Source organism: Symphodus melops (assembly GCF_947650265.1).
Source record: "Symphodus melops genome assembly, chromosome: 5".
Classification (NCBI taxonomy): domain Eukaryota; kingdom Metazoa; phylum Chordata; class Actinopteri; order Labriformes; family Labridae; genus Symphodus; species Symphodus melops.
This window is the reverse complement of record NC_136695.1, coordinates 21,129,572-21,143,405: the sequence shown is the minus strand read 5'-3', so window position 1 is coordinate 21,143,405 and position 13,834 is coordinate 21,129,572. Positions and strand designations below refer to the sequence as shown.

At 40.0% G+C, this 13,834-nt stretch overlaps 2 protein-coding genes across 2 annotated transcripts; both read right to left on the bottom strand.

Moving 5' to 3' along the window:
- Positions 1 to 1,161: 1,161 nt before the first annotated feature.
- Positions 1,162 to 7,715, bottom strand: cyp11c1 (cytochrome P450, family 11, subfamily C, polypeptide 1). The gene is made up of 9 exons (XM_079344425.1): positions 7,319 to 7,715; positions 7,055 to 7,210; positions 6,351 to 6,565; positions 4,569 to 4,772; positions 4,278 to 4,459; positions 4,025 to 4,191; positions 3,268 to 3,346; positions 2,926 to 3,138; positions 1,162 to 1,955 (listed from the first exon to the last, which is right to left on the bottom strand). Exons 1-9 carry the CDS (start codon positions 7,645 to 7,647, stop codon positions 1,845 to 1,847), a joined length of 1,656 nt encoding a protein of 551 aa, XP_079200551.1. The 5' UTR covers positions 7,648 to 7,715; the 3' UTR covers positions 1,162 to 1,844.
- A 709-nt stretch (positions 7,716 to 8,424) lies between these two features.
- On the bottom strand, positions 8,425 to 10,541 carry LOC306824331 (uncharacterized protein; the record flags this gene model as incomplete). Its single annotated transcript, XM_079344427.1, has 3 exons — positions 8,425 to 8,952; positions 9,321 to 9,408; positions 10,309 to 10,541. The coding sequence occupies 3 exons, from the start codon at positions 10,539 to 10,541 to the stop codon at positions 8,728 to 8,730; spliced, it is 546 nt and encodes a 181-aa protein (XP_079200553.1). The 3' UTR covers positions 8,425 to 8,727.
- Between the last annotated feature and the right edge of the window lie 3,293 nt (positions 10,542 to 13,834).

Here is a 13,834-nt window from a genome sequence, read left to right as displayed (position 1 = left end):
GTACCGACCTGCTGATTCAGAGGGTTTTTAAGTGGGAATGATAAGTCAAATCTCTGGCAATGATCTTCCTCATGCAGGTTGTAAAATATTTGTCAATAAGTAGTGGGAAGTGGGACTTCTAACAACAATTTCAGTACAGCAATCTCATAGCTGATTAGAAAAGCAAACATAAAGAAACAGTGCTAATGCAATAAGTACAGGAATTGGTGTCTGAAACAAAACTCTTCTAAATTGTTATTTCAGGCAGGAGTATCAGCCTTGATATTCATAACCAGTGCATCTATAGTTGCATCTTGTAATTGTTTAGGTTTAGGAAGGTTTGAACTATTTGAAATCAAATTGATTTACTTATTTTGCATTCACCTATTTTCACCTGTGGAGTGCTGATGTGATTTAATAGAAATCTGAGACTTGACAAAGAAGGTGAAACATAGAAATGATCTGTCTAAAACTCAGTGACACAGTTTTATGGATTCATGAGCCATCTCAAAGCCTTGACTTTTGCATTCTTAGGCAACACTATCTTGAGTTTTCAAGGGCCCAAAATGCCCATATATGGACAAGAGTGTAGGTATGAATACCATGCCTCTTTCCTTATTAAAAGGATTTCTGAGGTAGGAAATTGTTTAAAGGCAATCACACCCTAAATGTTTTAACTTCTTTATATCATGTTTAATTGTAAATAGGATGACAATATAAAATGTTAAATTAATGTTTTATTGTAAAAAAAAAAAAATAATAATAATCAATTTAGAGCATTAGCTCATTAGGAAAATGTTTACTAAGAGAATAAATCAAGTAAGAGGTACAACTGGAAGACTTAAAGAAAATTGGACTTCATGCAACCATTGTAGTCCCTCCCTGCTGGCCATTAGAAAGATGCATGTATTATGGGACTTCATCATGGCTTTACATTTGAAAGCATGAAGCTCCATCCACTTTCCATGTGCAGAATGTCAAACACCAACCCAGGGGTAGACAGAGAGTGTAAATCGTTAGCCGAAGGACAAACAGACCTTTGCTCATGAGCTGACAAATGATAATCTACCCTGCAGCCCTCTGCTCTGTGTAACACACACCCAGTATCATATAATAGCACTGCAATTATTATTACAGCACTGGAGTAAAGGTTGTTTTTACTATAAAGACCAGAGTGCAATAATTTAATTGAACTTACATCTGTATCACTTGAAATGAAGAGAACAGAACACAGGACAAGTAGCAGCTTGAAAATGAAAACGTTCACCTTTAGCCTTCACCTTCAAGCACTTCATTTTAAACACTGAGCCAGTTGCCGATTTCAAGACCAAATGAAGCCCTTTTATGAAGTTTGAAAAAGAGAAACTTGTAGATTGATCAATTGCTATCTTGCAACATGACAGAAACAAGAAGCAGGAACATTTTCAAAAAAGTTAGAAAAATAAACACTTACTTATAAACTCACTCACTTACTCATGAACACTTAAAAAAACAGCAGGAAACACAGTGGGTTTGATTGCTGCTAACAAAAAGCACACAGTCAGAGTAGGAAATAAGCTGTCAAAAATGAAATCTTTAGAAAGTAACAGACGAACCTGTTGGATCCACGAAGCAGACCGAGACTAACAGTGGGGAGTGGAGAGTGACATCTTGTTGAACAGGTTGTTATGAGATTTAGCACTATCTGGTGGACAGAAGTTTTATTGTTGCTTTTGCAAATTCAGTCACACTGAAGACAACACAAAGAACGAATGCTGCTTTATTATTCAGCTTCATAAATTCAAGGGGGAGAATCAAGTAAAAAGCTCTGTGATGGCGTGTGTATATGGTGTGTCTTTGTGCATTCGTGTCTGTGTGTTTGTGCATCAGAGCTTTCTGAAAGTGATCCTTGGCGGAGTCTCAGGCTGGAGGATGAGGGTGCATGTGGTTTTGATGTCCTCGGAGGACGATACGCTGAGATGGAAGCTCAGCAGGATCTAGACAGGGTAGGAGGAGAGGGGTTGATAAGGGGGGCACAGGGAGAGGAAGATAGAAAGGAAGAGAAGGAAGAGATAATAGTTGAAAAGGATCATAGCGGCTATTTAATTAAAAACAGTTTAAAGGCAACTGAGGAAAATTACAGTTGTATACTTTACTGTCAAATAAATTTTACTGCACCTGATTTTTTGTCAAATAGAATCAGCATTTTTCTTTCGTTGAAATGTGTTTTTTTTTTTTTTTTTTTTTCTTCGGAATACTGAATTTACTTTCAGTACAACAAATGTACCGTGTCAAGCACTAGTGAAGACGCTTTTAACCTTCAACAAGGTAATTTAAAGATGTACAATAACAAGCATAGAGTATGCAATCTATTGTGAAAGTCTGAACCAAGATATTCCTCTTCTTCTTTAAAGCAGGCTAACATTTTAGATGAAACAATATCAGATCACACGGTTGTATTTAAGTATTTGCTTCAGGCCCAAAGAGGTCAAGGAAAATAAATAAATAACAAATTCCATACCAAAAAAAATCTTATAATTTGGTGTGCCAGTTTAGCTCCGAGGCAAAATCGTGTATCCCACAAACGGAGGCGATAGCAATTTAAGTGATGTCCCAGGGTTTTGACTCCCACCCTCAGCCATCCCCTCCTCTCATCTCCCATCATAACTATCGACTCTATCCACTCTCCTGTCCTCTTAAAACATGCAAGAAAAAGTAAAATTAATAAAACATTTGTGAAAGAACTTTGTTATTTGTAATGACCTCACAGCTCCTTGGATTATCTTGACTCACCTTTGAAGGGGGGCATGACCCCCTACATTAGCATTGCAATAATGAATCAACCACCATGTATGATTTAAAATGTATTAATTAAAAATCTGACATGAAGTCTTTTTTACTGAAGAAAAAAGTGTTTTTTATCTAAACAACTCCTTCATCCTCCTTCCAACGTCTTCAGTAACTCACATGCATTAGCAAGAGCTGCATCTCATTCTCGGCAATCCTCCGTCCAACACACTGCCTCGCCCCAAACCCAAACGCTAGAGAGCGAAACCCAGCCCCCTCCACACTCTGGCCCTCTCCTCTGCTGCTGCCCCATCGGCCAGGGTTGAAGCGCAGTGGATCCTCAAACACCTCTGAACTCCGTCCCATGGGGTAAAGACAGGCCTGGACCATCGTCTGAGGGACAGTTCATGGTCATTAACTGGAGCAGAAGTAATTTATAGCACTGAATGTTCAAATATGTGTGCAGATACGAGAATATATATGAATTTGACCGAAAATAATAGTCACGGTTTGATCACTCACCCCAGCAGGTATGTGGTAATTCTGAAGTACAATATCTTTGATAGGATAACGCTGCACTGTGGTTCCCACCGGATACAACCTGTTAAACAAAAAGAATCACTATAAACTCACATGCACACACACAAACAAGAACTACTAAAGTCGACGTCTACTCGTTGCCTCTTCTTTACATGACCTTAGGATGACTTGAAATAAATTCTAATTTTAAGTATTTGAATGCATGTAATGAGAACAGTCTCTTAAATTTGATCCAAAACCTTTTCACTCTCCAGTCTCTCACCTAAAGTCAAGTTTCTTGTCGATGAAATATTAACTATGGCTAAATGTTGAGCTTAATAGTTTATGATTTCATATACAGTACTTAGTAACTTGTAAAACACAACAAAAACAGAGGTCAACTAACACAACAACTACTGAGGTCCCATGTCATTGAGAGTTAGTCAGAAGATTATGAAGTAGAATTGTCAAAAGTGCTACCCAGCGTCAACATGAAGTTGAATGCATAACTTTTAATTGAGAGGTTAATGAGCAGATCCCTCTCCATGACAAAAGACAAACTCCATTCACCATAAAATCATATGCTAATATGGGGAAAAAGACAAATAAGGTAAAGACTTTTTTCTTGGTTGCTTTGTATATAATGAAGGTGCCAAATGAAAACAGTGTATGTCATAATGCAGGGGCAGCATGTGTTAAAACCTGAGGGCTGAAAAAGTAGGTTCATGCCAGATGATGATTTTTCTCGAGTCTTTTGTACCTGAGAATCTCTTTGATTGTGCCCTTCAGTAAAGGTGCTCCCTGCAGGGTTTTCTGAGGATCACCCCCAGCCTGTGACCATGACGCCCTCACCTCCTGCCTCACCATCTCCTGTACCTCTGGGTTACGTCCGAGCTCAAACAGAGCAAACTGCAGGGGCACAGCTGTCTGCAGAGAAGATGGATGAGAGGTGACACACAATCAGTTACAGTGTGGCACATAATCAAGCCAAGAGAACACACATTCGGACAGACCGTGTCAACCCCTCCGGCCATCAACTCAGTGATGTTGGCTTTGATGAGGTCCGAAGACAGCTGTCCTTTCTCCAGGAGTTGTCCCAGGACTCCAGTGAACTGTCCTTCAACTGCCCCAGCTTCAGACCCTTTTCTCTGGGTGGATGACAGCTTTTGGTACCCCCTCTTGATCCTTGCCTCCGCTGGAGGAAAACAAGAACAGAGACATTAGTTGCATAAACTACAACAAAAAAAAGAAGAAGACATTTTTCCTTGCCTTAAGAGTCCAAAAATGCCCTCATCTCTTTTTACCATGGCTGAAGATGTGGTCCCATGCACTGGCATGCTGTTTCCACAAGGGAGCGCCGATGCGGAGTAACAGACGAGGGGGCAGGTAAAGGAGAGGAGGGGTGGTTGCTAGCATTCGCTCCACAGCCCATATAAACTTCTGAGACTCCATTGAGGGAGAAGAGGAGAAGAGGCCAATACGCTCCCCGTAGATCACATGACAACTGGCTACAAGGGGGGAGGACAGGAGGGAGGTTAGGGTGAAAATGAGGGTGAGTCAAATGTGTAAAGGTCATCAAACAAACACTTGAAAATGCCAAGGCTCACCCAACTTTCAACACTCATTTTGAATCTGTTCATACTGAGTCTGAAAAATGATCTCTGGGTTGACAGTTTTTTTAAGTAGATTAAAATACTCCACATTTTCAAGCTTGAAATCCAAGCTTTGAAGGATTACATGGTACTGAGATTTGACATATTCTAAATAAAGCCTCCACAAGACTCTCTCTGAGACAGCCAGAAAATATTCAGCTCCAATCAGAAAGTCAATTTAGTTTCCCCGAGTACACTCTGTCTCCTCTGTGTCAGGGGAGCTGTCTCACCTTCACCAAACATCTACCTTTCCAGAATTGTCAACTCATTGCAATCAGTTTCCATCTTCATGCTGACATTGCACCCACTACATGTATATGGGGAGCATTAGATACAGTATTTTAGGTGGGAAGCCTCCATTCTTATAAAGAGGTACAGCAACGTTTCTACACCGTGCAGCCCCTAAAACTGTTGCATCTTTTAACAACAAATAAAAATGTACTTCCTTATTTAAAGAGGTATTTCCTATCAATGTAATCAGATTGGAAAGAGAACCCAACAAACTTGTCCTCCAGGGCGAAAGCTTAAAAATACTAGAAACCAAGATGACATTGGTTTCAGCCCCCTTGAGACTGGTTGGCTAATCCTTAGCTCCCACCCAGCTGCACTCATTTGATGGATAGCCATTTCAACAGAATAAAAAAACTTGTTTTCATCCTGTTTCATGCCATGAAGGCAGTGAAATGGAAACAAACACAGATCTGGACGAAGGAAGATGTCCAGAGTCTATCAGACCTGCTCCTGTCATATTAACTACACTGAGTGGAATAGAATTTCTTGGCAACCTATTTCTATCCTGACTTAGCACCTGGCCTGGTGTGCTGTGGTCCATGAAGCATGACTCAAAGTCACAACCTCCCCCCTCTTCACACAGACAAACACTCAGGCAAACAGATGCATACAAGTGTGCAGCATTCTGAGTCACTCAAGCATTCACACTTGTGAATGTGGCTGGCTGCAGAAAGGCTCATGAAAGGCGCAGACCTAGTGACAGACTGCTGCAACTTAGATCATGTTTGTTAGTGTTTCTATTTTTGCAGGTGCATGTTTGCCTTGACTTCATACACAACTACAATATGTTGATGATAGATATGCCTCGGGCTTGGGGGGTTTATAATTACTGTGACGCAAGATGACATCACAGCCTACTTTAGCAGAGAGGAGAGGAGACATTAATCCATCTCCTCTACTCCCAGATGGGGAGGATATGTATTTGTAGATTTCAAGGTCTCATGGCTGGATGAAAGCAAGAAATGATATTGAAAGGGGCATTCCATCAGACCTTCATCCTTTCACACTTCTCTACAATATACTTTAATTTTATGGATAGGAAAACCGTCAGAATAATAGAAAAGGAAGTCATCTGAACTTCAATAATGCAATCACACTTAAGAAAACACAAAGAAACTGCAGGTCAAGAGGATCACCTCTGACCTTCCAATGCAAAACGGAAAAGGTCAGGACTGGGATCCATGGTCATGCTGCGTTTCCCCTTCTCGCCCCGTCCGTCCCTCTCCACTCTTGCCTGCAGCATTCGACAGAAATCACTTGCCACCTCATCAAGCAGGGGAAGAAAGCACTTCACCGATGCGGTCATCATCACCTCTTTATTGAGCAGTAGACGGTCGGATCGCCATTCCTCGCCATTCCTGTGGAGCGAGGCAAGAAATGTGAAGTAAAAAAAAAAGGCTAGAAAAAGAGTGAGAAAACCATCAGACTGATGTGTTCCTCCTTTTGTTAACTATTCCTAATGTTAGAGTTGCTGTTTTAGAGTAGGTATATTCAGCCCCTGCTAATCTTAATCATAACCACATGACCAAAAAGCAGATGTGCTCTTCCTTTTCTCATCTGTTCCTCGAGAAGAGGCAATGTCAAATTTAATTCAATTATCCCTGGGGGGCAATTCAAAGGTCTGTAGGGTCATCTTTATCATAATTAATACAAACTAACACTGAAAAAAAACCCACAAAATTGACTCTTACACACATTAATTTCTATACACAAAGAGGATGGGGACCATCTGTTGTGTCCCCATAAGGACGGGGGTCCCTTCAGTGTAAGTGCTGGAAGAGATTTGCAGAACAGATATTAGAATAACATGAGCTGTACACATGTATTAACATAGAAAGGGCACTGACTTGAGAAAGACTCCCTTGCTGTGATTTCTTGTTTCTCTGTGTGTCGCCCAGGGCTGAAGGGTCATGCGCCGGGGGTGCAGGCCCTCCGAACGAAATAGTTCACTGATGTCAGATGGCAACATGATGTTCACACTGCTGTGTGTGCCCACATGCTCCCTCCACACAAACACAAAATATAAATTTACTTTAAGCACAATGGAACGCCTTAATTCAACATGTTCTTGGTCTAGCTCTAGCAGCTTATGGCATCATTTCTCTGCTTACCTGTAAATGGGGCCGAGTGCGATGAAGGTCTTCTCCATGTGCTTGTGGAGCTGCTGGAAACGATTTTCCCTCCAGAACTTGACCAGGTTGATCCAGCCGCTCCGTCCTGTGTGAGGGATCTCCTCAAAACTCCTAATCTGAGTATCCATGCTTCTTTGACTCACTCCGGTACTGTGTGATGCTTTTCGACCCTCTGACTTTCCACCCACCACCGTACCTGCTGCGGTCATACAAAAGGATCTTTGTCGACCGACACCACAAAGGTTCCTGGACCCACAGGCACCCCGCGCTCTGAAACACACTGTCACTCTGATGAACATGCTCCTCATGATCCAAACACAATGTGTTTTTGGTTGGAGTTTTGAGACCCCTGGTGATGTTGTCCTCGCTGCTGGCTCTGTAGGACTGACTTTTTCTCTTCTTCATCCACAACCTCATATCCTTGAATGTGTTCTACCCTGATGAGGCGATAGCAGATGATGATTTATGGAACGTGAGATCAAAGTTCAAGAGAATCACAACAGAGCACAAATGTCAAGCCTATCCTAACAAGCACACGCAACGTAAAAAAGGCTGGTTGAACAAGTCTTTATGACTTGTTTTTGTGACAGCTAATTAACAAAAATAGAAACACAAGCCTTTCTTCACTTCACTTAGTACCACTAATTTCACAGAGTTTTGGGTTCAGTTCCTTCAGTTATATAATACTGGCTCAATTATTACAAGAGGGTATTAAAAACCTAATATCTCAAACTTGGCTCATTTTAAACTTTACTTATCAGTGAGATAAATGGGTTCATCAAATATTGTCTTGTTACTCTTGAAACTGTGAGATAATGTGAACATGTTGCTCTGAACTTGCTTTCTTGTGTATACAGTAGATCACCCTATTTGATCTATATCATTCCCAGGGATGTGTCATCAAACGGAGCTAGCTCGAAAAGATTTCGTGAAATATAACAAAATGTAAATAAATATAAATAAATGTGTATGACAAAATGAGGGTCCAGGTGGGATGATAAACCCTTAAGGAAATGTGAAGCGCTCATTATGAATGTCATCACGAGTTATCTGATCAGTAAAATGAAAACATACCAACAGTGGGGTCACTTTCACTGACTTGTTTATTAAGAAAAGTTATCTTCAGGGAATGTATCACATTTACAGGTGAGATCAACCCACTTAAAATAGTTTATAGGTTATAAAATGATAAAGATGTACATTTTATTATTGCTACATAAAATACAATGAAAAAAACAAACAGAAATTCTTAATGACCTTGTTTCATTGAGCACAACCTGACTGAATGTGGATGTGAGCTCAGTTTGTGATGTAGCATCAGTCCTGACTATCAGAAGGCAGCATACTGATTATCAATACTTGACCACAGTCATGTGATGAAGTATTAATCACATGACTTTACAAGTGTCCCCAACAGCTGGTGTAGGAGTGGAGGTCTTGCTGTGTTTCTTCCCTGTGAGCGATACTTTTCCCAAGCTGAGGCCTTGAAAAGCATTCAGCAGGTTGAAGCTGTTGTCCTTGGTTTTGGTTTCAGGGTGAATAATCTTCGACAGCTCGTGGGAGAGGGACACTTTCCCTCCAAAAGACCTCAGGTGGTTTGTGTCCTTGGAGTCCTAATTATGAGGGAACCAGAGAGAAGAGCAGTGATCAAACACTAAACTAACACTAACGACTGGGTCAAATTTATTTTCTGATATATCACTGGGTTTTTGGAAAGACAAAGTATGGACATTTGTTTTTATAGGAACAGTGCAACAACTCAGAAACTTAGAAATGAATCTGACGCCCCATCTCTACATTTGAGATTGCAAGTAAGGATATAAAAAAGTTGTTCCAAGTTTGTTCAAATAAATTACAACTTGCTTCAAGAAGACAAAAAACAGACGTCTGCTCAACAGTTTGCATTAAATTTAGACGGAAATAGAAAAAGATAATCAGATGTTTAAAAATAATGTGAAACTTGGATGCAGAAAATACTGACCTTGGACAGTTGATATTTTCTCCTGAAGTGAGCTCTCATAGCTGCTCTCTCTGCATTCTTCTGAGCATTCATTTCTTCCCTCATCCTTCTGTAAACACAACACACACACACACACACACACAAGAAAAAGAAAAATAGGTTAAAATAAAGTAATCTCTCTGTTGCAGCTAAAGTAGTGAACTGACTGATTGAAAGCATGTGAACACACTGAAGTTGGAAGGCCAACTTCCGAACTGCATCTTTATGCTCCTTGAAAGCACATGCATGTAGTCAGGAAGTTACTACAGCTCCTGCAGTATCACACACTGCACTACTGTACTGCGAATAGAATTTCTTATTGACACATTTTGACCTCAATGTGTACATTTCCCTTTTGTACATGTTAATTGAACATTCAAGTGTTGAACATCTTTATCGTTGTCTGTTTGTGACTATCTCTATTACAAAGTAAAACTTGGTTTAAATGCTGAGGGAAGTCAGTTTGCAGTCCTTTTTTGGGCTTGATATAAACAGCTTCATCACATCTGTCTTTAAAAGCACACTTTCAGAATCCACTGATTTTCTTTGGCAGAGAAGCAACAAATGTCTTCACTCTTAGAACAATCTTACTGCAGTGGAGTGATTTCTTTGCATTTCTTTATACTGTACTTCTTCTACACATAAGAGAGGTATTGTTTATTTGATGACATTCAATCAGCAAAAGTTCCAATTTTCTTTACCGATGAAGATTTTGAATGTGTGGCGAGAGATATCCTGTGATGAAGTTGGGTTATATTAATCAAGTAACCTACATTAAATGAGCTTCATCAACTATAATAAAAATTCTTCTTGCAAATTAATTTACTGCCAGTCTTTTTCTGCATTTAAGAGACTTGACACTGAAGTACACTTTTCAAACTTATTTAATGCAATACTTTCAATGTGACTACTTTAACCTTACAGTACTGTGTCGACTTCTGCAGTGTTTCTAAAAGATGTTTTGACTTGCCTCTGCTTCTCCAGGTCTGTCTGGTATGATCGGATGACTGCCGGGTCTTTGGAGTGTGCATTCTGCAGAAGAGGGGATCTCCTCCCCAACCTGTTGCATCTTCCTCCCCCACCTCTGCCCCTCTTGTTCCTGTTGTTGGCACACAACCTCCTCTCCTTCACCCCTGACACACAGCTGGTCAGTTTCCTCATAGGCGTCCTCATTGACTTCTTTACCCTCCCCATGGATTCCATGATGCACAGCAGCTCTCAGGACAGGACAGGAGATAATGACGGGTCACGGTTCTGCTACTTCTCTTACAGATGATGGGTGATGATGTGTTTTTTGACTTTGATCATGCTGTGTTGTTTTGAAGAGGCAAACTCAGGACAAACACGGCCTCAGGTCCTGAGAAGGAAATAAGTCAGTTTGAGACATACGAAGGACAAGGACAGCACACAAGTAAAGCTCAGACATTGACTTAGTGATCACACAAAAACCCAAATTGAAATGAGTAGACAAGAATACCAAGAGCGACAAAAATTAGACTCAAACATGTTGTGCAGGTTATTTTTTAGGCTATTTTATCCATTCACTACATTGACTTGTTCTAGCATGTTTGACAAATCTGCAGTGTTCTTACCTCTGCAGGTTACCACAGTTAGCCTCGGTTGGCCAAAGGCTCACAGCATAAAATCCCGGTAAAGCTCTAGCCAGATGGCCTCCACTGCAACCAGACAATCTCCCAAAGCGTTCAACCAAAACAGAGAAAACAAAAAGAAAACACAGATGACTCTCTACATGATTTCATGACCGTGCTCATGTCTCTCACAGAAAGAAAGAATCTGTCCAAGTTTCAGCCTCATGTTCATCTGCTTCCTCCAGACTCGCTCCACGCTCTGACCCCCCAACTCTGCAGATTACCACTTAAGACTTAATGAGCGGGAATCCTGTTAGCCATGGCAGGGAATGCACCCAATGACTCACGTGTTTGTGATCAAGATTTACAGATGCTGGCTCATGTCATGTTGGAGTGACACATGCTGTCATCACTGTTCCTATATTTACACTCACCTTGGTGCTTCTAAAGGGCTGCATAAATGCAGCAGAGGTTGTTTTGCAAAAGAAGGATACAAGGATACAAGTATTTGATTGATTTGTATTGATATATATAAAAAAGAGTGGAATAAATTCAAACAGAGGAAATGAAACAAAGAGACAACTTGCAAGAAACAGTCTGGCCTGAAACAATAGTATCTGAGTCATATACAGAAAACATGTCCTTTAGAAAAAAGGCAGCTGTATTTTACTAAACTTACATTTTTTGAAAGATTTTTTTTGTTTTTTTACAGACTAACAGGTTTCAGAAAAAAAACAGGTCGGCCAGTGTTGCAATAAAGATCTTATACGACTTTGTGAATGCCATCAACCAAGAACAACACTGTGCTGCACTTTTCCTAAACTTAACTGCAGCCATTGGCAAAGTTGATCACATTGGGTTTTTTTATGGAGTTTGATAAACACAGATGTGTCCCACAAGGTTTCATACTAGATCCTATTTTATTTATAATATGTACTCTTCTTTACATGAATAACTTATCAATGATTCATGTAAAGAAGGGTACTAACATAAAGTTCAAGTTCTATGCAGATAATGTCATTATATATACTTCAACACAACCTCCAAAAGCTTCACAGAGCCAGCTATGTAAAGTAAACATTTTGTGCAACAGCAATGAAATAAATGGTTTGATTCTTAAGGTTCAAGAGGACCATTAATGCTGTTTTCAAATTGTTATGCAGGCTACCATACCTTAATAAGCACACATCACTGTAGCCTAATAGAAAGCTTGTATGTCTTTCTTATACATGTGTATGATAGAACTTTGGTATTTATTTCTCTGTAATGCTTTAACTAAACTGCAATTTTATATTTGCTCTCTTCTGACTCCAACAGCTCTCATGGACACATTAACTTTTGATTTGTTGTTTTGAACTTTGTCATTCCCCAAACCGTGCTCTGTCCTTGGAAAAGTGTTTTTTCATGTTTTTGCTCGCTCATCTTGGTCATTTCAATAGAATCTCTTTTAACCAAAATAATTGTGTTGTGAATCTTTTTGTAAACCGCTGTCTTTGACAAGAGCCCCTTGAACGTTTAAATTGTGAACGTTTCTAATAAAATAAGGGTTTAACATACAACTGTTGTTTTTATGTGTTTATTTGACAGGGATATTAAATACAAAGTAGATGCCATGCATGCATGTTTCTAGCTGTGGCTACTTTGCAACCCCAGTTCCTGGCTTACAGAAGTTAATTCTCAAAGAATGTAAGAAGTCTTACAGTAAATACAAGGTATAACCTACTTTAATATCCTATTTGGCTTTGAGTTTACAAACAGTCACTGGCCTTCTGAACACTATTACAAACCCACTTAAAATCCCTTACCCTTTTCTCGCTCCCCCCCTGCTGCCCACCACTTTGATTTTGTGACAGGTGAGAAGTCTTAATCCTTTAATAAGATTAGAAAGCCAAGCCTCCTCTAGTGTTTGTTCAGTGACAGATCCTGGACCAGTTTACTCATCCAAGGCTGTTAGAGCAAAGGGGAGGAAGGTTGAATATGTCCTGTGTCAATAGATAGATGAGATATGAGAAAAAGAGGAAAAGCTAAATACTGACTTTGCATCTGAAATATGTTCATATTCTCCCATTTATTACATCAGGCAAATGTGGGTCATTTAAAAAAAAAAAAAAACAATGTATGAAAGTGATGTGAACCACTTTTATATTTGACTACTCACACCGAATCTGTTTTTTTTTTGTGTAACAGTGAACCAGTACTTCCATGCAAGCCGACTAGTAAGAGCCACTTAAAGGTAGATCAGGTAGATCAGTGTCTGACACGTGACATGCAGTCATTGACACCAACACACACACACACACACACACACACACACACACACACACACAGACACACACACACACACACACAGTGTATTTCTCGGCTTTCAGGTTTCAGATCTTTTTCCTATATTTTTGTAGAACTCACATGGATTCTTCGGCCCCCTTGAGATTAGGACCGGTGCAGTGATAGCAGGCATATCCGAACTTTATCACTGAGAGGAAAATCAAAACTGAATAGCCACAGCACGTGCATCAGACACTTACATTGTTGCTGTCATGTGCAAACTGGCATATGAAGCATAGTTTTGATACATTTTAATTTAACTTAATCATCTGATTTATTTGAGATCAACATACTTTTTGTATCTCTTTTTACAATAATGGGTAAAATAAACTATTCTAAATTATTTCAGATTTGTGTTGTTTTTTTGGAAGGCATCACTCCGCTTGAGGGCTTGCAACTCCCTCTTTGGGAACGGCTGGTTTACACAGCCTCACCCCCCCACCTGTGCCAAGGCTGAAGAGAAACTGGCCAGCACCATACACACACTCACTCAGCCTTGTGACTGTGCTCTCTGCTTTGCTGCACATGGTGAGGTCTATGTGTTTGTGTGTGCAAGTGTATGTGTGACATGCACATGTGGTC

Excerpts from the sequence above, each read along its gene's own strand:
- cyp11c1 (XM_079344425.1), bottom strand. The coding sequence starts at position 7,647 with ATGAGGAGCATGTTCATCAGAGTGACAGTGTGTTTCAGAGCGCGGGGT. Across the intron at positions 4,773-6,350 it reads TTTCCGTTTTGCATTGGAAG|CCAGTTGTCATGTGATCTAC; the intron begins GTCAGAGGTGAT and ends CCCCCCTTGTAG. Across the intron at positions 3,347-4,024 it reads ACAATCAAAGAGATTCTCAG|GTTGTATCCGGTGGGAACCA; the intron begins GTACAAAAGACT and ends TTTGTTTAACAG.